Here is a 25052-nt window from a genome sequence, read left to right as displayed (position 1 = left end):
AAATGCAGAAAAGGTTTGAGATTTTTACATCTTAACATTCATAGTTTATTACCTAAAATGGATAATGTCAAGATCTGAGCCTCTCAGGCAAACCCTGATATTTGTATTTTTTCTGAAACTTGGTTAACTGATAAAACCTGGACTCTGAGGATGCTATGGATGGTTACAATGTGTTTAGGGCGGATAAGAAAGGCAAAGGTGGTGGTGTTGCTATTCACCCAAATATTCTTCTTTCTGTGTCTCTTTTAAAGGTTACCTCTAAGTCCTAAACACTTTTAATTGTTGGCTTTAAGTCTTCAGTTGGGTTCAAACAAAAAAAGAACAGTTACAGGAATCTATCGTCCACCCTCTGCCAAGAAGTGTGCACTAAACGAACTCACTGATTTAATTGCCATTTTTACTACCCAAGAGGTGTTGATCGCTGGAGAGTTTAATCTTGCATGGGGAACGCAGGAGGCAGGATTGTAAAGGATTTCTGTACTAATCTAAATTTGTCCCAGCTGATTACAAAGCCTACTCGTCCAAACTTAAAGGACCCTACAACATCGATTTTGATTTACCCCATATTTACAAATACTCCAGATAAATATGCTGGGACTGGGGTTTTTGCTTTGGATATTAGTGATCACTCTCTCATTGTATGTGTCAGGGATATACGGATGCCAAGATCCAACCCTTCTGAGTATAAACTAGTATAAAACTAGTTAAAAAAGCCAAATCTGATGATTATATTAATACACTATATAAATGTATAGGGAACCCAGGTACATTTTGGAAAGCTGTAACATCACTGAAGGGTTGTGTCTCCTTTTCTCAACCCCAATGCATTCATTTATATTGTGGCCCTATTACTGACTAAATGTATCATTAATGCATTTAGTCACCATTTTATCTCTGCGGGCTATACATTAGAATGTATCTCAAGCCATCTCTTGAAAAGAGTAGTTTGGATGTTGATGGTGAAAATCTATTGAATGATACTGAAAATGCTGGTCAGGAGTTTTCTTTTCGGAAATTCACTGATAAAGATGCCCTGGATGCATTGCTAACATTAGACAACAACAAAAAATCACAGGGGCTGATCATTTGGAACCTGTTCTGTTTAAGCATGCAGCTCCCTTAATTGCTGGATCAGTAGACCACATTTTTTATTTAACATTGTTATCAGGAAGTATCCAAAAGCATGGAAATCCGCTTATGTGCTGCCACTTCATAAGGGATACAAATGATCTTGACAACTATCGCCCCATTTCAAGACTACCTTCTTTAGCTAAGATTGCTAAGATGTTTATTTTTTATCTGATAATTGTATTTTTAATATAAACCAATCAGGGTTTAGACCTGGGCATAGTACTACCACAGCATCCACGCTAGTTGTTAATGATCCGTGCACCACTCCCTAGCATTCTTCTTGCCAATGTCCAGTCTCTTGACAACAAGGTTGATGAAATCCGAGCAAGGGTAGCATTCCAGAGGGACATCAGAGACTGTAACGTTCTTTGCTTCACGGAAACGTGGCTCACTGGAGAGACTCTATCCGAAGCGGTGCAGCCAACGGGTTTCTCCACACATCGCGCAGACAGAAACAAACATCTTTCTGGTAAGAAGAGGGGCGGGGGCGTATGCCTTATGACTAACGTGACATGGTGTGATGAAAGAAACATACAGGAACTCAAATCCTTCTGTTCACCTGATTTAGAATTCCTCACAATCAAATGTAGACCGCATTATCTACCAAGAGAATTCTCTTCGATTATAATCACAGCCGTATATATCCCCCCCCAAGCAGACACATCGATGGCTCTGAACAAACTTTATTTAACTCTTTGCAAACTGGAAACCATTCATCCGGAGGCTGCATTCATTGTAGCTGGGGATTTTAACAAGGCTAATCTGAAAACAAGACTCCCTAAATTTTATCAGCATATCGATTGCGCAACCAGGGGTGGAAAGACCTTGGATCATTGTTACTCTATCTTCCGCGACGCATATAAGGCCCTGCCCCGCCCCCCTTTCAGAAAAGCTGACCACGACTCCATTTTGTTGATCCCTGCCTACAGACAGAAACTAAAACAAGAGGCTCCCACGCTGAGGTCTGTCCAACGCTGGTCCGACCATGCTGACTCCACACTCCAAGACTGCTTCCACCACGTGGACTGGGACATGTTTCGTATTGCGTCAGACAACAACATTGACGAATACGCTGATTCGGTGTGTGAGTTCATTAGAACGTGCGTTGAAGATGTCGTTCCCATAGCAACGATTAAAACATTCCCTAACCAGAAACCGTGGATTGATGGCAGCATTCGTGTGAAACTGAAAGCGCGAACCACTGCTTTTAATCAGGGCAAGGTGTCTGGTAACACGACCGAATACAAACAGTGCAGCTATTCCCTCCGCAAGGCTATCAAACAAGCTAAGCGTCAGTACAGAGACAAAGTAGAATCTCAATTCAACGGCTCAGACACAAGAGGCATGTGGCAGGGTCTACAGTCAATCACGGACTACAGGAAGAAATCCAGCCCAGTCACGGACCAGGATGTCCTGCTCCCAGGCAGACTAAATAACTTTTTTGCCCGCTTTGAGGACAATACAGTGCCACTGACACGGCCTGCAACGAAAACATGCGGTCTCTCCTTCACTGCAGCCGAGGTGAGTAAGACATTTAAACGTGTTAACCCTCGCAAGGCTGCAGGCCCAGAAGGCATCCCCAGCCGCGCCCTCAGAGCATGCGCAGACCAGCTGGCCGGTGTGTTTACGGACATATTCAATCAATCCCTATACCAGTCTGCTGTTCCCACATGCTTCAAGAGGGCCACCATTGTTCCTGTTCCCAAGAAAGCTAAGGTAACTGAGCTAAACGACTACCGCCCCGTAGCACTCACTTCCGTCATCATGAAGTGCTTTGAGAGACTAGTCAAGGACCATATCACCTCCACCCTACCTGACACCCTAGACCCACTCCAATTTGCTTACCGCCCAAATAGGTCCACAGACGATGCAATCTCAACCACACTGCACACCGCCCTAACCCATCTGGACAAGAGGAATACCTATGTGAGAATGCTGTTCATTGACTACAGCTCGGCATTCAACACCATAGTACCCTCCAAGCTCGTCATCAAGCTCGAGACCCTGGGTCTCGACCCCGCCCTGTGCAACTGGGTACTGGACTTCCTGACGGGCCGCCCCCCAGGTGGTGAGGGTAGGCAACAACATCTCCTCCCCGCTGATCCTCAACACTGGGGCCCCACAAGGGTGCGTTCTGAGCCCTCTCCTGTACTCCCTGTTCACCCACGACTGCGTGGCCACGCACGCCTCCAACTCAATCATCAAGTTTGCGGACGACACAACAGTGGTAGGCTTGATTACCAACAACGACGAGACGGCCTACAGGGAGGAGGTGAGGGCCCTCGGAGTGTGGTGTCAGGAAAATAACCTCACACTCAACGTCAACAAAACTAAGGAGATGATTGTGGACTTCAGGAAACAGCAGAGGGAACACCCCCCTATCCACATCGATGGAACAGTAGTGGAGAGGGTAGCAAGTTTTAAGTTCCTCGGCATACACATCACAGACAAACTGAATTGGTCCACTCACACAGACAGCATTGTGAAGAAGGCGCAGCAGCGCCTCTTCAACCTCAGGAGGCTGAAGAAATTCGGCTTGTCACCAAAAGCACTCACAAACTTCTACAGATGCACAATCGAGAGCATCCTGGCGGGCTGTATCACCGCCTGGTACGGCAACTGCTCCGCCCTCAACCGTAAGGCTCTCCAGAGGGTGGTGAGGTCTGCACAACGCATCACCGGGGGCAAACTACCTGCCCTCCAGGACACCTACACCACCCGATGTCACAGGAAGGCCATAAAGATCATCAAGGACATCAACCACCCGAGCCACTGCCTGTTCACCCCGCTATCATCCAGAAGGCGAGGTCAGTACAGTACAGTGCATCAAAGCTGGGACCGAGAGACTGAAAAACAGCTTCTATCTCAAGGCCATCAGACTGTTAAACAGCCACCACTAACATTGAGTGGCTGCTGCCAACACACTGACACTGACTCAACTCCAGCCACTTTAATAATGGGAATTGATGGGAAATGATGTAAATATATCACTAGCCACTTTAAACAATGCTACCTTATATAATGTTACTTACCCTACATTATTCATCTCATATGCATACGTATATACTGTACTCTATATCATTGACTGTATCCTTATGTAATACATGTATCACTAGCCACTTTAAACTATGCCACTTTGTTTACATACTCATCTCATTTGTACATACTGTACTCGATACCATCTACTGTATCTTGCCTATGCTGCTCTGTACCATCACTCATTCATATATCCTTATGTACATATTCTTTATCCCCTTACACTGTGTACAAGACAGTAGTTTTGGAATTGTTAGTTAGATTACTTGTTGGTTATTACTGCATTGTCGGAACTAGAAGCACAAGCATTTCGCTAAACTCGCATTAACATCTGCTAACCATGTGTATGTGACAAATAAAATTTGATTTGATTTGATGATTTGATTTGATCTTGTCAATGCCTTGGATGCTAAAAAGAGCTGTCAAAGTCATTCAACACTGTTGATCATTCTGTTTTGCTGAAGAATTTACCAAAAACAGGCCTGGGATATACAGCCTGTTTATGGTTTCAGAATTATCTTAGCGACAGAACTCAGGCCATCTTCATAGATGGGGTTAAATCTGTATTTCTTGAGATTCAAAAAGGTGTAAAACAGCTCGAGCTCAGTGAGGTTGGATGGAGAGCATTTGTGAACAGCAGTTTTCAGTTCTTTCCACAGATTCTCGATTGGATTCAGGTCTGGACTTTGACTTGGCCATTCTAACACCTGGATATGTTTATTTGTGAACCATTCCATTGTAGATTTTGCTTTATGTTTTGGATCATTGTCTTGTTGGAAGACAAATCTCCGTCCCAGTCTCAGGTCTTTTGCAGACTCCATCAGGTTTTCTTCCAGAATGGTCCTGTATTTGGCTCCATCCATCTTCCCATCAATTTTAACCATCTTCCCTGTCCCTGCTGAAGAAAAGCAGGCCCAAACCATGATGCTGCCACCATCATGTTTGACAGTGGGGATGGTGTGTTCAGCTGTGTTGCTTTTACGCCAAACATAACGTTTTGCATTGTTGCTAAAAAGTTCAATTTTGGTTTCATCTGACCAGAGCACCTTCTTCCACATGTTTGGTGTGTCTCCCAGGTGGCTTGTGGCAAACTTTAAACAACACTTTTTATGGATATCTTTAAGAAATGGCTTTCTTCTTGCCACTCTTCCATAAAGGTTAGATTTGTGCAATATACGACTGATTGTTGTCCTATGGACAGAGTCTCCCACCTCAGCTGTAGATCTCTGCAGTTCATCCAGAGTGATCATGGGCCTCTTGGCTGCATCTCTGATCAGTCTTCTCCTTGTATGAGCTGAAAGTTTAGAGGGGCGGCCAGGTCTTGGTAGATTTGCAGTGGTCTGATACTCCTTCCATTTCAATATTATCGCTTGCACAGTGCTCCTTGGGATGTTTAAAGCTTGGGAAATCTTTTTGTATCCAAATCCGGCTTTAAACTTCTTCACAACAGTATCTCGGACCTGCCTGGTGTGTTCCTTGTTCTTCATGATTCTCTCTGCGCTTTTAACGGACCTCTGAGACTATCACAGTGCAGGTGCATTTATACGGAGACTTGATTACACACAGGTGGATTGTATTTATCATCATTAGTCATTTAGGTCAACATTGGATCATTCAGAGATCCTCACTGAACTTCTGGAGAGAGTTTGCTGCACTGAAAGTAAAGGGGCTGAATAATTTTGCACGCCCAATTTTTCAGTTTTTGATTTGTTAAAAAAGTTTGAAATATCCAATAAATGTCGTTCCACTTCATGATTGTGTCCCACTTGTTGTTGATTCTTCACAAAAAAATACAGTTTTATATCTTTATGTTTGAAGTCTGAAATGTGGCAAAAGGTCGCAAAGTTCAAGGGGGCCGAATACTTTCGCAAGGCGCAGTATATATATATATATATATTACAATGTGCACAAAATCATATCATTCCAAAAACACCTTGTGGGAAAATCTCCCCCACCAACACACCGAAATGAAAGCTTGCCCACCCAGGATACAGTGCACTCCAGATCAACTGCGGCCCACGAGATGGTGACCGACTAGAAAAACACTTCCACAAGATCGGAGCGAGAGCTGTGACAGAGGGAATTATTTTGTTTCCGCTCCCAACCCAATCTAGGAAGTGCCGTTAATACTCTTACACAGTATAGGCTACAATAGTATGGAAGCACACCAGGGGTGTCAAGCACCCCAATACTCTGAGGGGGCATAAAGTATGGATGGTTTGGGAATTTCTATGCATATCTAAGCACTCCCCTTGAGTGGTCTTTAACTTCATGACTGGCGGTAATTTTTTTAAAGGAAGTAAATATGCTTCTCTGTATCTCTGCTAAAATCTGGGTTAAAGATTGAAGGTAATGTGAGTCTTATTCAGTACATTTAGTAGTTGCTAGATTTTTTAAAGTCTACCAACCTTGCCAGCAGGCTTTCCAGCTAATATAGTTAGACAAGCAAGCTACTCTAACTTGATTGATAGTCTGAAAGAGGTTCTTGGTAGCTAGTTATTTATATATATAATAAATAAAAATTACAGGATAAATATGAGGGGGCACAGTGATTGGTATGAGCTTTTTTTTAAGTACTGGCTACATGCGCCTGGACTGGCTCCCTTTTCCCTCCCTCCCATCCGGCTTCTGAATTGCAGAGCTCCACTCATAACCCCAGAACAGCAGTGCGTGTTACTTCTCTCGAATACTCCATGCTGCTCAATGACTCACTCACTCCTTCCTTCACCCCCTTCACCCCTATAGGCAATTATTTGTCAGCCAGGTCAGCCAGGTCAACACTGCATCAGGCCTGGATACCACAGTAAAGTTTCCATTTTTTTGTCACCAGTGGTGGAAAAAGTACCCAATTGTCATACTTGAATAAAAATGAAAGACACCTTAATAGAAAGTGTGAAAGTCACCCTATAAAATACTACTTGAGTAAAAGTCTAAAAGTATTTGGTTCTAAATATACTTAAGTATCCAAAGTAAATGTAATTGCTAAAATATACTTAAGTATCAAAAGAAAGACCATACCAGACCAGAGCATATGGCTCCTGTCCCTTCCTGGCTTCAAATTCCTTATATTAAGCAAACCAGGTGGCACCATGTTCTTGTTTTTTAAATTCACGGATAGCCAGGGGCACACTTCAGCATTCAGACATCATTTACAAACGAAGCATGTGTGTTTAGTGAGTCTGTCAGATCAGAGGCAGTAGGGGTGACCAGGGATGTTCTCTTGAGAAGTGGGTGAATTAGACAATTTTCCTGTCCTGCTTAGCATTCAAAATATAAAGAATACTTATAGGTGTCAGGGAAAATGTATGGATAAAAAGTACATATATATTTTTTTTTGTACTGAATTAAAAGTTGTCAAAAAATATAAATAGTGAAGTACAGACACAAAAAAACTGCTTAAGTAGTACTTTAAAGTATACTTTACAAAAATATAAATGCAACATGCAACATGCAACATTGATTTTACTGAGTTAAAGATCATATGAGTAAATCAGTTAATTGAAATAAATTCAATAGTACCTTATCTGTAGATTTCACATGACTGGGAATACATGTCACACCCTGACCATAGTTTGCTTTGTATGTTTCTATGTTTTGGTTGGTCAGGGTGTGATCTGAGTGGGCATTCTATGTTGGATGTCTTGTTTGTCTATTTCTATGTCTGGCCTGATATGGTTCTCAATCAGAGGCAGGTGTTAGTAATTGTCTCTGATTGGGAACCATATTTAGGTAGCCTGGGTTTCACTGTGTGTTTGTGGGTGATTGTTCCTGTCTCTGTGTTTGCACCAGATAGGGCTGTTTTGGTTTTTCACATTTCTTGTTTTGTTAGTCTATTCATGTATAGTTTCTTTATTAAAGAACCATGAATAATCACCACGCTGCGTTTTGGTCCGCCTCTCCTTCGACTCAAGAAAACCGTTACAATACAGATATGTATTTGTTGGTCACAGATACTGCTCGCCCACACAACGCCATATAGGTGGTCTGTGGTTGTGAGGCCGGTTGGACGTACTGCCACGTTCTCTAAAACGATGTTGGCAGCGGCTTATGCTAAAGAAATGAACATTCAATTATCTGGTAACTGCTTTGGTCGACATTCTTGTTGTCAGCATGCCAATTGCATGCGCCCTCGAAACTTGAGACATCTGTGGCATTGTGTTGTGTGACACAACTGCACATTCTAGAGTGGCTTTTTATGATCCCCAGCAGAAGGTGCACCTGTGTAATGATCATGCTAATTAGTCAGCTTCTTGATATGCCACACCTGTCAGGTGAATGGATTATCTTGGAAAAGGAGAAATGCTCACTAACAGTGATGTAAACAAATTGGTGCACAAAATTTGAAAGAAATAAGGTTTTTGTGCTTATGGAACATTTCTGGGGTCTTTTATTTCAGCTCTTGAAACATGGGACCAACACTTTACATGTTGCGTTTATATTTGTGTTGTGTATATTTTTACTTAAGTACTTCACACCACTGATTGTCATGTGCACAAGTACAGTGAAATGCATTTCTTAATTTCTGCCTAAACAGAACAGCAGATGAAAGAGAAGAGGATAGATGGGGTAGTTATAGCTTTCGCAGTATTCCTTGAATGGAGCTGAGTCTGACTACGCATCAAGGAGAGGGAGGAAGGGGGAGAGGGAGTGGTGAGTGAAGAGGACAAGATTGGTGTAGCCTGAAGGACTTGGCCTGAAGCCTTCACAGGCAGCTGACTTCTGTTGGCATCTTGTTTTATAACCTCTGAGGTCAAAGGAACAGAAACACCAAGGCTTTCAAGAAAAGAAAGAGAAAGTAAGGAATAAAGAAGAAAAAAACTAAGAGAGGTCGATATATTCAGGAACATTTCTTTGTCCGGTTTTCACAAGTGCATGCTAGTCCAATGGCCTTGTCCAAAATCTGTCTTGCCTATTACTTAATAAAACTGCATTCTGGGTATCATAGACATACTATTTAGAACATATGCTTTAGTTAAAATGTATGCAGTTAGCAACAAGTATTAACATACTAGACTCATCCATAGTGAGAATGCGTCATCTAATGTGTAATTGTGTTGTTTCCCGCCATTCGTTCATTGAGGTACAGTGTGTCCCCTTATCTCATTATCAGCTGACAACAGTTGTTGTCAAACACAGGTGGATCTGAAAAGATGACTCTCTTCCTCAATAGTGTGCAGTGAATTCTACAAGAGAGGAATAGATGAAGCATGAGGATTTACTCCGCCCAAAATCTATCAGCGTGAGATAAGCCCTTTTTTTTTGTATGGAGGTCTATGAGAGAGCGTCAAATTACGTGAGGCTTATTTGATCAAATATACATTTCGTAATGTTTAGGCCGTTACAAATGATATAAGTACTGATATAAGTGGATGCACGTGCATTCCGGCAACTTTTAGAAAACTGTGCCTGTGTTTCTGCCCTCTCATTGGCTTATAATAGTCCCACCTGATCTCGCCTGCCTTCAATCATTGAGGACATGTATTTCCATTGTTAGAGTGCTCACTCAGCTGTCTTATCAATATAGTAGATCATCTTTGATTCTACTGCATGAAAAGTAAAAGTGAGTATGACAACCTGGTATTTAAAGCATGCACATTTTTCGAAATGTCACAGTCTACTATAAAACATTTTATTTCGCATACCCAAAATGCCTACTTGTACGGGTATTCGGATACGGCCATTGTCCGGTTTGTTTTTTCATCAGTAGGTCTCTGTTGCATTCTGAGTTTACTAAATTAAATGACATTTTTGATGGCATTTGATGGCTATCTGTTTTGATTCAGTTCTGTCTTTGTGTCCTAGGGTTGACCTGATGTTGGGTTCACAAATGGGAGAAAACTTCTGGAAACTGACAACAAAAAGGGACATTCTCATTGGCAAAACTCCCATCTGTTTCAAAGCATTTTCTTTCATTTCCTTCCTACTGAACAGTACCCAAGTGTTTGTATGCCTTTTGGTCCAGCTGATGAAAGCTTTAGACCTGTCATCACATTACTCTGATATGACCTAGAACGGCCAGATCGTTTTTCACCTCATTACAGTTATACATGTTTAAAGTCTATATAGTTATCAAGGCCAGTTTTGCTCTATTACATTTTTTTTCTAATAGATTTTATTAGTATTTTAGCCCTGGTTGGTTGATAATTGTAAGACATAACAGTTTTTATGAATAGCCCAATATCCCACATCCTAAGATTGTGTGATTGAGTGTCTGATGGTTGGTTGACTGAAATGGCTTAAAAGTGCAGTCTGCAACTTTCATTACTTTCTTTCTTCAAACACTGTTGTTGAAGAAGCTAAATAGAAATAGCACTTACTTAACTTGAAATGAAAGTTATAGACTGCACCTTTAATTAACTGAGCAGAGCCCAGTATGGACTGGCATGACATGGCATGGATTGACATACATACCAGACAGTCTCTGGTCCATTCTTAGAAAGCCCAGACCAGACCAGAGCATATGGCTCCTGTCTCCTCCTGGCTCCTGTCCCGTCCTGGCTTCTGTCCATCTCTCCTGGTCTGGATGAGACTCTGAAGATGGTGTAATTATAGGTTGGGCAGGAGTAAGGCTCTTCAGGATTTCTGCCCTGCCTGCCGCCAGAGAAAAAACGTCCCAATTATAGCTGTGTGTGTGTCCGTTGATGTGTGTGTGTGTGTGTATACATGCATCCTTTGTGTGTGTGTATGTGTGTGTGTGTGTGTGTGTGTGTGTGTGTGTGTGTGTGTGTGTGTGTGTGTGTGTGTGTGTGTACATGCATCCTTTGTGCGTGTCTGTGTCTGTGTATGTACAGTATGTATGTGTGCATCATTTGTGTGTCTGTGTAAGTATGTTTGCATGCGTGCATTGTAAATGTGTGAGTGAAGAAGAGTGTGTAGGGCAGGGACTGAGCCACTGATGCTATCCAATTATAGTTTGGGCCCTACTTTGGCCCGCTGTGTCAGCAACGTCTGTTTCTCTCTGTCACTCTGGAGATTTGAGGACCTACAACCACCATTTTGTTTAATTGCACTTCAGCTCAGCTCTCCCTAAGTATCATTTTCCTTAGGGTGACATTTTGTGTGTCCGATTCAGTCTTGGTTGTGTCTCAGATCTAAGCAATCTGAGTGATCCTAAGTGAGCTCGTCTCTAATTTATGTGGCCGTCTTTTAATTTATGTTGGTCTATGTATTGCGGCTGTGCTTTATGTGGTTGTGGAGAAGCGATGAACCCTGGTGCTCAGCCCAAGTTGTAATTTAAATAGCTTTTTGTTTTGATGGGTATGTCATACTGCATTCATTGTGTAAGATATCATCCTAGCCAAGGAGGAGCTCATAGGCTGTCATCTCTGATTCCATGGAAAAAGTTTATCCTGATATGATAGGAGGACAAAGACTATGCAACTCTGTAACTTCACATTCGCAACTGAAAACTGTGCTTAGATCGGTGGTTCCCAACAACCACTACCCTGACAAAGCCTTTGGTGGTTAAAGTGGTTGTTATTAATATTCAGGGTTCAAACAGTACTCCTTCTTTTGGCACTGTATGGTAAGGGAGGGAGATACTCTACAGCTTCCTAGGAGTAAGAGGAGAGAGAGAGATAAAGAGAGAGGGATGAAGTGAAAGAGAGAGAGAGGGGGGGGGGGGGGGGCTAGAGAAAGTGGCAAAGCAGTAAGGCAGTAAAGAAAGTAAGGGAGTGTGACGGTGCTGAAAACAGAAACAGCAGGGTGACTGTTGTCATTTAGCAACAGGGGTAGGTCCCCCTATCGTTAGCCTCTCTCTCTCTTGCTCTCCCTCTCCCTGTGGGTTGGTAAATGAGGGGTGGAGGCCTCGAACACACTGATTATTAAGGAAGACTGGGGCTCTTGAGAGGTTAAACACATTTAAACACACACCATTACTGAGTCAGAGGTGTAGTCTAGGAACAGTAAGTCTGTTTTCTCAACCTGATTCGACCTGTTCATAATGTGTGTTCATACAAGTGTTCATAATATACACACTAGTTAGCTGGCTAACATCTGCGCAATCATTACAGAGAAAGAGGGATTCGTGCAATCGTTTTGTGTACTGTAGAGAGAGCTCACCATAAATACCTATAAAGACAGAAGAAGTAGCATGAATAAAGTTAGAATAGTAGTAATTATACATGGGTTTTATGTAGTGCCTTTTAATGTCCTAAAGCCACTTTAAAATTAGGTTGAAGTTAAGTGAACTTAGGTCAAGTTCAACCAAAGTTCAATGAAATATACCATAATTGAATCAAATGTAGAGTCTAGTATAAGGCCGAAACGTGTTTTTCTTTCCTCAGTGCTCAATTTACTCATTGTCAGTGTGATTTTCTGGTGAGAGAAAACAGTTGGTTTGATTGGTGTGTCTCTCCCCTGTGTGTGTGTGTGTGTGTGTGTGCGTGTGTGTGTGCGTGCCTATGAATATGTGTGTCGATTATCTGGGTTACGAACGTGTAACAACGGTGATGCAGGGAAGACCTGTTCAAGTTATTTTATGTGTGTAGTTTAAGAATAAGTGTTCAATTCAATTCGCAGAGTATGTCTGTTTCAATCAACAACAAACCTTACTGCTACAGTATATGTCTGCCTGAACATTACTCACACATGTAATTCAACTTTTCTGGCCTTAATTTAAAGCACGTGTCAAACTCATTCATAGGAGGGCGTGTCTCCGGGTTTTCGCTCCTCCCTTGTACTTGATTGATGAACTTAACCCACTAATTAGTGAAGAACTCCCCTCAGCTGGTTGTCTAGGTCTTAATTAAAAGGAAAACCCCACGGACATTTGGCCCTCCATGCAATGAGTTTGACACCACTGCCTTAAAGGGATAGTTCAACCATTAATGCTCATTTTCATGTCAAGCTAGCTATGTTTGTCACAATTCTCTGAAGGTAAAAAAAAAGTTGTGACTAAGGACAAAAAAACTTTTAAGGGATCACAACTAATTGACTAAGTTATTTTGATGCTTATTTATGTATGCTAAATATAAGCATGCCTGGTGTCAGTTTACATCCATTGTTTTTACGTCAAAACATGCTAATGTTAGCATTAGATAAAAGTGTATTTGGGTACTTGAAAGCGCTATTTGAAACCCATACATATGTAGCCTATTATAATATTAAACTTAACAGACATTTAAATAAACATGTTTATTTCAGTCCCTCCTACATGGCCCATAGACAACTTTCATAGTCTGGAAACAAGTATTTGTAACATGTAGTTGGTGAGCACTTTACCATAGCATGACTTTACTCTAGCTGCTTTAAAATATCAGGGCTATGACAATGCACTATCAAAAAAAATCATACTGAAGGAGGAAAGGAGGTATAGCATGCTATGGGGAGTCAACAACCAATCATATTTGCCTGAAGAAAAGTCACGCCCAACGGGCCAATGGATACTGAGCCCGCCCTCGGAAGCCCCGCCTTCCTGGCTATAATACCAGGAATCACATTAATTTCCTCAATTTGGTGCAGCTTTTTTTTGCGAGCCCAAATCCCCTGACGGTGTGGGGCCAAAATATGTCATATGTCGTTCCCTTAGGAAGTGACCTACCCCAAGCTGGATTAGTAAAACATACAAAAAGCTGGTCACGAACGTGGATATCCTTGGTCCTATCCATATACGTGCATAAAGTGCGCACCGGACATAGACCATGTAACCTCCATTGTTCACTTCAAGCAAACGGAGGAGGGGACCTGTAAGACATAGCATGGGACCTGTAAGACATAGGCATAACCTTGGGAGCAAAAGCTGCGTTAGGACGTACTGTAACATCACTTTGGAGTCACCAGACACTTTGGTGTCCCCAGTACACATTCCTAACAGGAATGTGTACTGATAGAGTGTGGTGATCCAAGGCCATGAGCAGGGCAGTCTTGTAGGAAAGGACCTTCAGGTCCTCAGACTCCAATGGTTCAAACGAAGGCTCACACAGAGCGTCCAGGACCAAAGCCAGGTCTCAGGTGTCTGAGCCGACGTACTAGTCTGAGCCGACTTACACCTTTTAGGAACCGCACCACCAGATGATGACACCCTGGGTTAGAGCCGTCAATCCCTACATGACACGCCGAGATTGGCTGCCATATAAACCTTCAATGTGAAAAAGTAAAGGCCATTCTCAAAAACCTCTTGAAAGAACATCAAAATGTCCACCAAAGAACTCTGAAAAGGAGAAACTCCTTGAGTGTTTGTGTCCTAACGTGACACAAACACTCAAACCCCAATCTGTCAAATTCAACAATTCAGGGTCCAAAACCACAGATTCCATATCTGTGCTTGTGGGTGCCAAACAATCCCATGCACCTGGGACAATAGATCCCGATGACATGGAACCCTTCACGGGTCCCCGCCGAACAAGCGGATGCTTGTTAATGTTGTCGGACATTAGCAACACATTCTGTCCCGCCAACATCAGAAGGAAATGTTTCAGCGCTAGCAAAACAGTCTGTAGCCCTAGCTAATTGATACGCAGTACCCTTTGCACTGTTGTCCAAATCCCTCTTTCTGAGTAGCCCACACACAACACTCCCTACCCAGCCCATGAGAATCCCCTACAACAGCAGTCTCCCGTCCCACCAAGGAGTCAACACCCTTTGGCACGACGGGGAACCTTGAGTAACCGATGGCAGTGGCGAGATGCATCAAGCTGCATAGCAATCGCCCAGTATTGAAAGAGACACATCAACAGAAGCCCCAGAGGCACCACAGCTATCATAGAGGCCATCAGACACAATACCCACAGGCACAAGCAAAAAGGCACAGAGTGCCCCAACTGAAACCATGCCAGACAGAGACATAATGCGACTCTTCTCTTTTCGGACAAAATTGCATGATTCAGGACCAAAATTACACTGAAACTGAATTTTCTGAGCCGGAGTCAAACCGCTTTTCTGATGATTCACTATGAACCTCAGAGACTGAAAATTAGAAACTAGTGTGTCATGGTGGAGTTCCACCTGTTCCCACAACTCTGGACCAGCCAAGCATCCAGATATGCCAATACTCTGATCAGCATCTCACCAGTGTCAAAGCTGCCTCCACCACCATAGAAACGGTGTGGGGAGATAGAGAGAGCCTGAAAGGCAGGACCAGAAACTCATAGACCACAACCTCAAAGTGAAACCTCAACTTTCTGTGGGGTGAAAATACGCATCCTTCAGATCAATGGACGTGAACCAATCACTGGGAAGCACCGACTTCAATAACAGACGAAGTGTGAGCATTTTGAACTTGCAAACCTTGTTTAAAACATGCAAGTCCATGATGGAACGCAACGTTCCATTGCTTTTGGGAACTACGAAGTACCGTCTGTACCAACCGCTCTATACATCTGACACGAGGGCCACCCAAATAGCCTGTTTTGAAGGAGAGAGGAAATCTCTTCTCTCAAGACAGGAGCTAGGAATTCGGGGACCATTGATGCAATGATGCCACGAAAAGGAGGGCGCACATCGAACTACAGACTATACCCCCTCGTTACCTTCCTCATCACCCATGATGAAATTGCGCATGCCCGCTGCCAGTCTCCTATACATTATCTCCTGAAGGGGCAGAGCTCCACCCTGAGGACTGGGATCATTTGTTTTTCTGTCATGCTTGTTTTCATATCCACCACTCTGGACAACCGTGTGTCTGAATGTGGGAAAGGAACTGTGTTTATTATGCTCACACCTGTACGATACCACACTCTCGATACCCCTGAACAAAATTTTGTGGTACCACCATTCTGATACCCAGCCCAGACTAGGTTTGGGGAATTCGGCATCCAGTAACTTGCCCCCATTGACCCGAGCCACTTGTGAGCCCTATTGTCACAGTAAATACTTGGGGAGTAGGGCCCCACTGAGCCACCACTGTCGCCTTCATACTTTTCCCCACAGACAGGATAGTATAGCAGGTCATTGTAAATCATATTTTTTTCTTAACTGACTTGTCTAGTTTAATAAAGGTGAAATAGAAAAAATGTAAAAAATAAATAAATACTGGACACCTTAGTTACAAATATAGTTAGGATTTTGTACAGTGTTTTTCACCAGACCGGTAGTTTAGCAGGTAGAGTAGGGAACTATGGAACTTTTAGTGACGTGAGGTTATGAGATCAAATCCTGTTGAAAACATACTATTTTGAAAATGTTCGATGTGAAGCCACACTTTCTGCACGGTTGTTCAAATAATGCTTTATTTAGTGTAGTATAAGCTTGTGTCTGCCTCTTAAGCTGACAGTCCCTGAAATCGGACAGACTTTTTAAAATATATATCTTTAGATTAATTATTTTAAATGATCACTGAAACTTTACAAATTAATTAATTATTTCACCTTTATTTAACCAGGTAGGCTAGTTGAGAACAAGTTGTCATTTACAACTGCGACCTGGCCAAGATAAAGCAAAGCAGTTAGAAACATACAACAACACAGAGTTACACGTATATTAAACAAACATACAATCAACAATACAGTAGAAAAATCCATATACAGCATGTGCAAATGAGGTAGGATAAGGGAGATAAGGCAATACATAGGCCATGGTGGCAAAGTAATTATAATATAGCAATTAAACACTGGAATGGTAGGATGTGCAGAAGATGAATGTGCAAGTTGAGATACTGGGGTGCAAAGGAGCAAGATAAACCCTCCAGAGCAAGCCAGAGAAACTGGAATGAGACACTGGAATGAGCCTCACTTGGCTGGGATGACACCCCTATCAACTCCAACCAGCGCTGCTTCTCTGTCCTGGCCTCTAGCCTTTTTTAAAACATACTCTTTCTTACCGCTGGCCATCTTACTCAAGCAAGGAGCACTGGCTACACAAGCAGAGCAGAAAGTAGTCAGCTTCTACAAAATAAAAAAAACAATACCAAGACCCAAAACTCGCAACTTCTAGGACAGGTATCATCAACTAGATTCAGCCACGGGGCGATTTGTTACTTGAGCGGATGTTCGGGGGCCGGAAAAGAATTACAAAGAATTTGTAGACTGAAAATTGATCACTAGAAGCCCAAACAGATATAATGTTTGACGAAAATAATAATTTCAAACCTTCCTTACATTTATATATGATCACGTGTATCTGTGTTATGCGTAGGAATACTTGGGAACAAATGTATTAAATTAAAATCACTTGTAGCTGATTTCCTGGTGTTTTTATAGTCTTTTATGTCGAACAAAAAAAAAATGTGCTCTATACCAATAAATATTATTTTTTTGCTCAGAAAACTTTGGGGGCCAAATAAAACAACCCACTTGCCGCCAGTTGGGGAACCCTAATCTTGGGGGACGACTTGTCTCTCCCCACTAACAGACACCTAAGTTGGAGCAGAATCTCGTAGTCATCGTGTGCTTGAAGAGTTTATGTGACTTTCTGTTTTCAGGCAAGCTGAAGAGCAAAGAATTTTTGAAAATGAATATGAGCCCTGGTATTATAGCCACAGAGGCGGGGCTTTCAAGGGTGTGCTCGTTATCTATTGGCCCGTTGGGCGTGATGTCAGTTTTCTTTAGGTGAATATGATTGGTTGTTGACTCCCAATAGTATGCTATTCCGAGTGACCTACTGACAGAGAACTGGCTGTTTCAACTCTTTTTAGTAAGTAATTGGTTCCACAGCCTTTTTTTTGTTTACTCAACTTTTCAGCCGAAGTGTTACCTGAACTAAGAGAAATCAGTTGGCCCAAACTTAGCTCCAAAATTTCTGTCAACTTGGCTCATATGTTCTTTCAACTATAAATTGTTATTTGGGCATTTTACCAACAAAAAAAGGCTGTGAAACTAGTTACACACAGCACTTAAAAAAACAAAGTTTTCAACTTACATATTTCACGTACATGATTACATTGTGAATGCTCATTTGTACAGTAATTATTTTTCAACATGTCCTCACCTGGGATTTGAACATACATCCTCTATGTTCATGGCGTTCAGATCTTCCTGAAACATCTCCATGTCTGTGTCAATTATCAGTTAATCTGACTACTCTCCCATCATTATTTGAGTTACTTATTTCAGCAATTTTGGGCTTTTCTGTATAGTTGACTGATGTTGATGGGGTATATTACTCTGTTTTTAATGTTACTCCTTAATCACTATGATAAATAACATAGTTATTTGCTTTGAAGTGCAAAGTGTAACACAGGTAAAATCAGTCATTTACACAGACATGTTGGCATAGCAGGAAGATTGGAATGCCATGGACCAAGAGGTTGTGAGTTAAAATCCCAGGTGACTACATATTGAATATTAATTACTGTATAAATAAGCATGCACAATATAACCATGTGTGTCAAATATGTAAGTTGAAAACATTGTATGTTAAAAGCACTGTTCTCAAGTTGGAGCTAAGTTTGGAAAACTAAGCTTTTTTTTTAGTTCAATCAATACTTGGACCAAAAAGTTGAATAAAGTAGACCAAAAAAATGGCTGAGGAACCACTTACTTAATAACAATTTGAATCTCTTGATTCCAACATCCTTGTTTGTAGTATGTGACTAGAAAGGCAGAAATGTTTGTTAGTTTCATGATGGAAATCCAAATATGCTGTGTTATCTGTAGATGTATTTGTTTCCCTAAGTGCAACTGACTGAGGTGTGTGTGTGGTCTACCTCAACTCCTGTTTGGCACTCCTGTTGCGGGAACTGAGGGACGGCTGCTTTGATGCTGATCGACCGTGTGTTTGTTGAGAGAGAGAGAGAATCAACAGGGGATTCCTTTTGGGCACGTCTTGGCTATGCCTTCGATGGAGTGTCAGGAATGGACTCTGGCCTAAATGTTTTATGAATCAAAGTTCATTCGGGTCTTTCATTTATTTCGTTTCTCGGACGGCCTGACAAGTTCTTACGGTTAAAGTGTGCCAACACTGAGTGTTTGTTTGTGTGCGTTTGGGGTTTTGTTTCAACATTTTCCCAGCAATGTCGCTCATAGCTGTTCAAAGTCACATTTGTATATAGCCTATGCATGGTTGGTTAGGTTAAAGAGTTGTTTCAAAATGCCCAGTGTTTATTCTTGAATCCATTCCTAGTGATCCAGTTATTTACAAATGTTGTTGTACCAGCAATGTTCTTGTAAGATGCCAAGTAAGAGTGATTTAAGAGTTCTTATTTTGTCATGTTACCAACACCCCAGCAACACCACACCAGGGTCATATTCATTATGGCCAAACGGATACTGTTCGAAAAAAGGGTTCCAAAAGGGTTCTTTGGCTGTCCCCATAGGCAAACCTATTTGGTTCCAGGTAGAACCTTTTTGGTTCCAGGTAGAACCATGTTGGTTTCCATGTAGAAACCTATGTGGAAAGATTGTTTACATGGAACCTAAAAGGGTTCTACCTGCAACCAAAATGGGTTCTTTAAAGGGTTCTCCTATGGGGCCAGCCAAAGAACCATTTTAGGTTCTAGATAGCACCTTTTTTTTCTAAGAGTCTAGCAACTTTCTAAATGGAAAACGAAAACAGGTAGTCCATCCCTGTTTCCGTCTGTTTCCTTAGAGTTGTTGCCTAATGAATACAACCCAGTTGTTTGAGCAGACCTATACCCCCACGTTGTCAACAGAGATCATTGTTTTTCCCTTGAAGCCTGGCTTAGCTGACGGTACTTAACATATGTGGTACATAGGCCTACATTCTGACCACTCATTCTAAACATACACACAGACCTAGACTAGACATTCCTGATGCAAATATCTACACCCCAAAGTAAAGCAGCGAGAGCCAGGATATGGTGGTCAGAGAGAACAGGGAAAAATGAGTTTGTTCTTATTCTAACTATGCCACTCATGGTCACCAAAATACCACCTATGCACACACATGCACGCACACACAAAGATTTACTGTAGCACAACACAGATGGGCCTTTCTGTAGGCGGACATATTTGTCTATGTAAGTGTATTTATACTTGTTGACATTCGTACGGCCAGTATGTCAGGTACAGATGCTTCTAGGACATAACTGGTACTGTCTGTGTCCATGTACACAAACAGCACATGCCCACCAAGGTGGCTTTTGTTTTTGACAATGTGTTTGGCTGTAATTCTGTGTGGCATGGACCATATTAACCAAATGTGAGGCCAGTTTGTGAGGTGTAGGGAATGCTTCACCCATCTGTGTTCATCAACAACACATGCCAACCGATATGGCTAATAAACTGTGTGTGTGTGTGGGGGTATAATGTTGTGTGGCATTAACCAAGCACCAGTGGTGGAAAAAGTACCCAATAGTCATACTTGAGTAAAAGTAAAGATACTTTAAAAGAAAATGACTCAAGTAAAAGTGATGTCGCCCAGTAAAATACTACTTCATAAAAAGTCTAAAGGTAGTACAAAAAGTAAATGTAATCACTAAAATATACTTAAGTATCAAAAGTAAAAGTAAAAATATAACTCATTTCAAATTCCTTTAATTAAGCAAACACGACGGCACGGCTTTTCTTGATTTTTTAAAATGTACGGATAGCCAGGGGCACTTCAACACTCGGACATCCTTTACAAACGAAGCATTTGTGTTTAGTGAGTCTGCCAGATCAGAGGCAGTAGGGATGACCGGGGATGTTCTCTTGATAAGTGGGTGAATTAGACAATTTTCCTGTCCTGCAAAGCATTCAAAATGGAACTAGTGCTTTTGGGTGTCATGGAAAATGTAAGGAGTAAAAGTACATTATTTTCTTTAGGCATGTAGTGCAGTGAAAGTAAAAGTTGTCAAAAATATAAATAGTAAAGTAAAGTATAGATACCCCAAAAAACAAATTAAGTAGTACTTTAAAGTATTTTTACCTAAGTACTTTACACCACTGCCAAACACATGACACAGTTGTCTTCTACAAACGTTGATTCTGTAGGCAAGATTTAGTCATCTCACCTCACAGGAATAACATGTGTTTCATGAAACCTCAACGAGTAAACAGAAGAGATACTAACATCCTTTCTTAATGTTCCTGTTTCTTCACAGGAAAATCTGGGACACCAAGGTTGCTGATCCATCCACAAGGTAAGACCTAGTCAATGTTTGAACATCTCAACTAACTACAAATGATTTGTTTCTCCAGATGTTGATCATTTTGTATTATAATGTTCTATTATAATGCCTTGTGAGTTTTAAATGTGCTTATAATGCATTATGTAGAGTGTTTAAATGAAGTGTTACTGGATAGTTCTTGTCTTGTTCCTCTCCTTCATGGAACTGACATGACAGACGTCAGCTATGCACACGTTATGTGTTATAAAGCGTTATATGACATGTATGACCTCTTCTCTCCCACTTCCTAGGCTGAGCCTCATGGCTCGTAAAAAGGGTTTCTGGGTAGAGAAGGTTCACTGCCTGGGGTCAGAGACCAACCTATCAGAGTGTCACGCTCAGCTGTCCATTCCACATAGCCCCACCCCCTGTAAGAGTGGGAGACATGCGGTGGCGAGGTGTGTACCGGGACCTCAGTTTGCACGTATGTCATCTGGAAGACCCCAGGCACCCCACCCAATTGTGGTAAGAGACAGGTACACACACACATAAAAACATAGACACACACACACGTAAAAACATAGACACACACACACATAAAAACATAGACACACACACACATCATGCATCACTGTGCCAAGAGCCAAGACCTAGACACTTTTCCTGTGTTCTGCGCAAACACAAGATACAAAACATTCTTAGACAATAATACAGTCTAGTCATACATGATGCTGACACTCTCTGTCTCTCTCTGTCTCTCTGTCTCTCACTCTCTTTCTCTGTCTTTCGGTCTCTCGCTGTCTCTCTCGCTCATTCTGACTCTCTCTCGCTCTTTCTCTCCTCTCCCTCTCTAGCCGGTGCGTCTGAAGGCTGGCCCCAGGCTGGGTGAGGGCCGGGTGGAGGTGCTGAAGGAGGGGAAGTGGGGGACCATTGTAGACCACGTCTGGAACCGCGTCTCAGCTAGCGTGGTGTGCAGGGAGCTCGGCTTCGGAACTGCCAAAGAGGCCCTCACTGGAGCTTACATGGGACAAGGTAGGGTAGGACTCCCTCTCTATCTGTTATTCTCTGTCTTTTTGTCTCTCTGTCTCTCTCTGTCTGACTCTTTTTCTGTCCTACAGGGGTCGAGGTTCGACTTTTATTCTCACTGGCAAAGGAGAAAGTTCACTCCGGTTGTGCCACGTGAACATGGAAGTTGTGTTTTTACCAGTTTCTTCCATTTCATCCTGCCCTATAGGGTTCAGGGTCTTAGGCACAGACACCCATATACCCATGTATATGTCTCTGTACTCTGTGTACCTTAGGCTGTTTAAGATTCCATGTGAGTCAGAGGAACTTTTTCAGCCATGCTTAGGACTTATCTTAGGACTCTACGCTCGTCTGCCGCTGAACGGTCTGAGAATGTATTTGTTTGTGAGCCTGAGGGTGCTGATCTGTGGTTCACACACTGTTAGCGGATTTCCCCGCTTCTCCACCATGGTCACTGCAGCTGTATGTGTGTGTGCGTGTGTGCGTGTGTGCGTGTGTGCGTGTGTGTGTGTGTGTGTGTGTGTGTGTGTGTGTGTGTGTGTGTGTGAGCACGTGTGTGTGCTTGGGCAGCTGGAGGGCTCAGCGTATAGGCTCAGTTCACAGCCGAAAGCTCCTCAAAGGAATGGAATCAGCAATCTCAGCTCCACCAAGACGTGCACACGCAAACATGCACACACAGCTGTGCATTTTTGAAATATATATATTTTTCCTAATATGCGACAGCCACCAGCTGTTCTTACCAACTAGCCACGGGTCTTTCCCTGTCCTAGATGACAAAGTGAAAAAATGTTTTTAGAAAATGTAGCAAATTTTTTGAAAATAAAATACATAAATATCTAATAAGTATTCACATCGCTTTCCTATGACATTCAATATTGAGCTCGGGTGCATCAAATTTACCTTGATCATCCTTCAGATGTCACTACAACTTGGTGGAGTCCACCTGTAACCAATTCAATTGTTTGGACATGATTTAGAAAGAACCCCACCTGTCTATATAAGTCCCACAGTTGACAGTGCACATCAGAGCAGAAACTATATCATGAAGTCCAAGGAACTGTCTGTAGATCTCTGAGATAGAATTGTGATGAGTCATATTATCTGGGGAAGTGTATAAAACAATTTATAGAGTGTTGAATGTTTCCAAGAGCACAGTGGTCTCCATCATTTGGAAATTGAAAAAATATGGAACTACCCAGACTCTGCCCAGAGCAGACCGTCCGACCAAACTGACCAACCGGGCAAGAATTTATGCAGCAGCATACAAGACATTTTGAACTCACCTTGTTGTGCTGTGCTCACTGGAACAGGAAGGAATTGCAACAGTCCTTCTTGTGGGCTCTAGAAGGAGTCCCAAAATCCTGACTCGGATTTCCGAGTTAGAAACCGTTGAAAATAATTTTCCGTATTTTCCCTGTCGGAGCTAGTTTTATCTAAATTCCCAGTTGTCTTGAACTCATAAGTCTGAGATTTCCCAGTTCTGAGTTTCCAGTTGTTTTAAATGCAGCAGAAGTCATTCTGGATGGACAGCCTGGACAATTTATTCAAACGTTTGTGGCCCATGGCGTTACCCCCTTTTTCGTGATATCCAATTGGCAGTTACGATCTTGTCTCATCGCTGCAACTCCTCTACGGACTCAGTGAAGGTCGAGAGCCAAGCCACACTGCTTCTTGACACACTGCTTGCTTAACACGGAAGATAGTCGCACCAATGTGTTGGAGGAAACACTGATGACCGAAGTCCGAAGTCCGCTAGAGCATGATGAGACAAGGAAATCCCGGACAGCCAAAACCTCCCCTAACCTGGACGATGCTGGGCCAATTGTGCGCCGTCTCATGGGTCTCCCGGTCACACCTGGCTGCAGTGGCACCTTAGCACTCATTGTTGAATTTGCGATTTCCAACTTGTTGTGTAATGTTTATGTCCAATGGTTGATGAGCACCGATATGTTTTATCTATAATTTCTCTTCACATGACAAGGATGGAAAAGGATTTGCCAGTAGATTGCCGACTTGACGCATGATGATGACTGCTAGCTAATTTTTGAAAGTAAGATGTTGACATGATCAGTCCAATCAAAGCTACTTTAGATATAATGTGATTTGATGTAATTTTATCTGTGGCCAATGATCTTGAGCCTTCTTGGATGTGCACTTCTAAAGTCTATGGCAGCACCCAATGGGCTTGAATAGTGTCCCGATGAGTGACGTAGTGTCCCGTGAGTGTGAGAACACTGAGCCAATCACGGCACAAATAGAGGACATTACCAACCCCTACGCTCCATATTTTCCACTGGCTGCCCAACCATCATAGAAAGCACTGAGGTAGGCTGAAACACCTGCATTTTGGAGCCCCACCTGCCCTGAATGACGCAGAGCCACTGTTCTTCACTCCTGGTTCTAGAGAGCCTTAGGAGTGGGGAACATTGTAGCTCTTAGCATCCTTATCTCTCACTATTCAACAATCTCTGGTATCAATCAGCCTTCTGCACCTATACTGTAGCCTTTTATAACCACACCCATCCTAACCTAATCCCCACCACTGCCACATCAAAGTACCCCTGTCCCAGATCTTAGGCTGCTACATACTGTAGCACCCAGCAGTCTGTACTCTTACAACACGTAAGAGTCAAGGCGAAGTGAAAAGCTTTTAATTTTCTCCCAAAATAAGTTAATATTTCCTCCTGATCTAACCACTGGGCTGCTGCTTCAGTAACACCCAGTGTGTGGGTGTGAATGCTTACAATGTCTGTGTTAAGTCCTAGACCTGCCTGTAGCATTACTATGTTACGTGCAGCTCTAGCCTCCTAGGCTGTCATATCAAATGACAGGTTAAATTTAATAGTTTAATCCTCTCGCCCTGTTTTAAATGCAAGTCCCTAACTATATCCTGATTGGCAGGGCGATGGGTGTGAGAGTTTTCAGCTGTACACAC

The 25052-nt window shown here is 42.4% G+C and overlaps 1 protein-coding gene across 1 annotated transcript in view; it reads left to right on the top strand.

Moving 5' to 3' along the window:
• The window catches only part of loxl4 (lysyl oxidase-like 4), a 60388-nt gene that overhangs the window by 6303 nt on the left and 29033 nt on the right, over positions 1-25052 (top strand). Inside the window, exons 5-7 of the mRNA XM_021580870.3 lie at positions 21086-21124; positions 21403-21616; positions 21946-22123. Of these exons, the coding sequence (XP_021436545.3) occupies positions 21086-21124; positions 21403-21616; positions 21946-22123 (431 nt within the window). The remainder of the gene's footprint in view (positions 1-21085; positions 21125-21402; positions 21617-21945; positions 22124-25052) is intronic.

The sequence above is a fragment of the Oncorhynchus mykiss genome, chromosome 23, assembly GCF_057628025.1.
Source record: "Oncorhynchus mykiss isolate SJ-2025 chromosome 23, ASM5762802v1, whole genome shotgun sequence".
Classification (NCBI taxonomy): Eukaryota; Metazoa; Chordata; class Actinopteri; order Salmoniformes; family Salmonidae; genus Oncorhynchus; species Oncorhynchus mykiss.
This window is presented reverse-complemented; position numbering and strand designations above follow the sequence as displayed.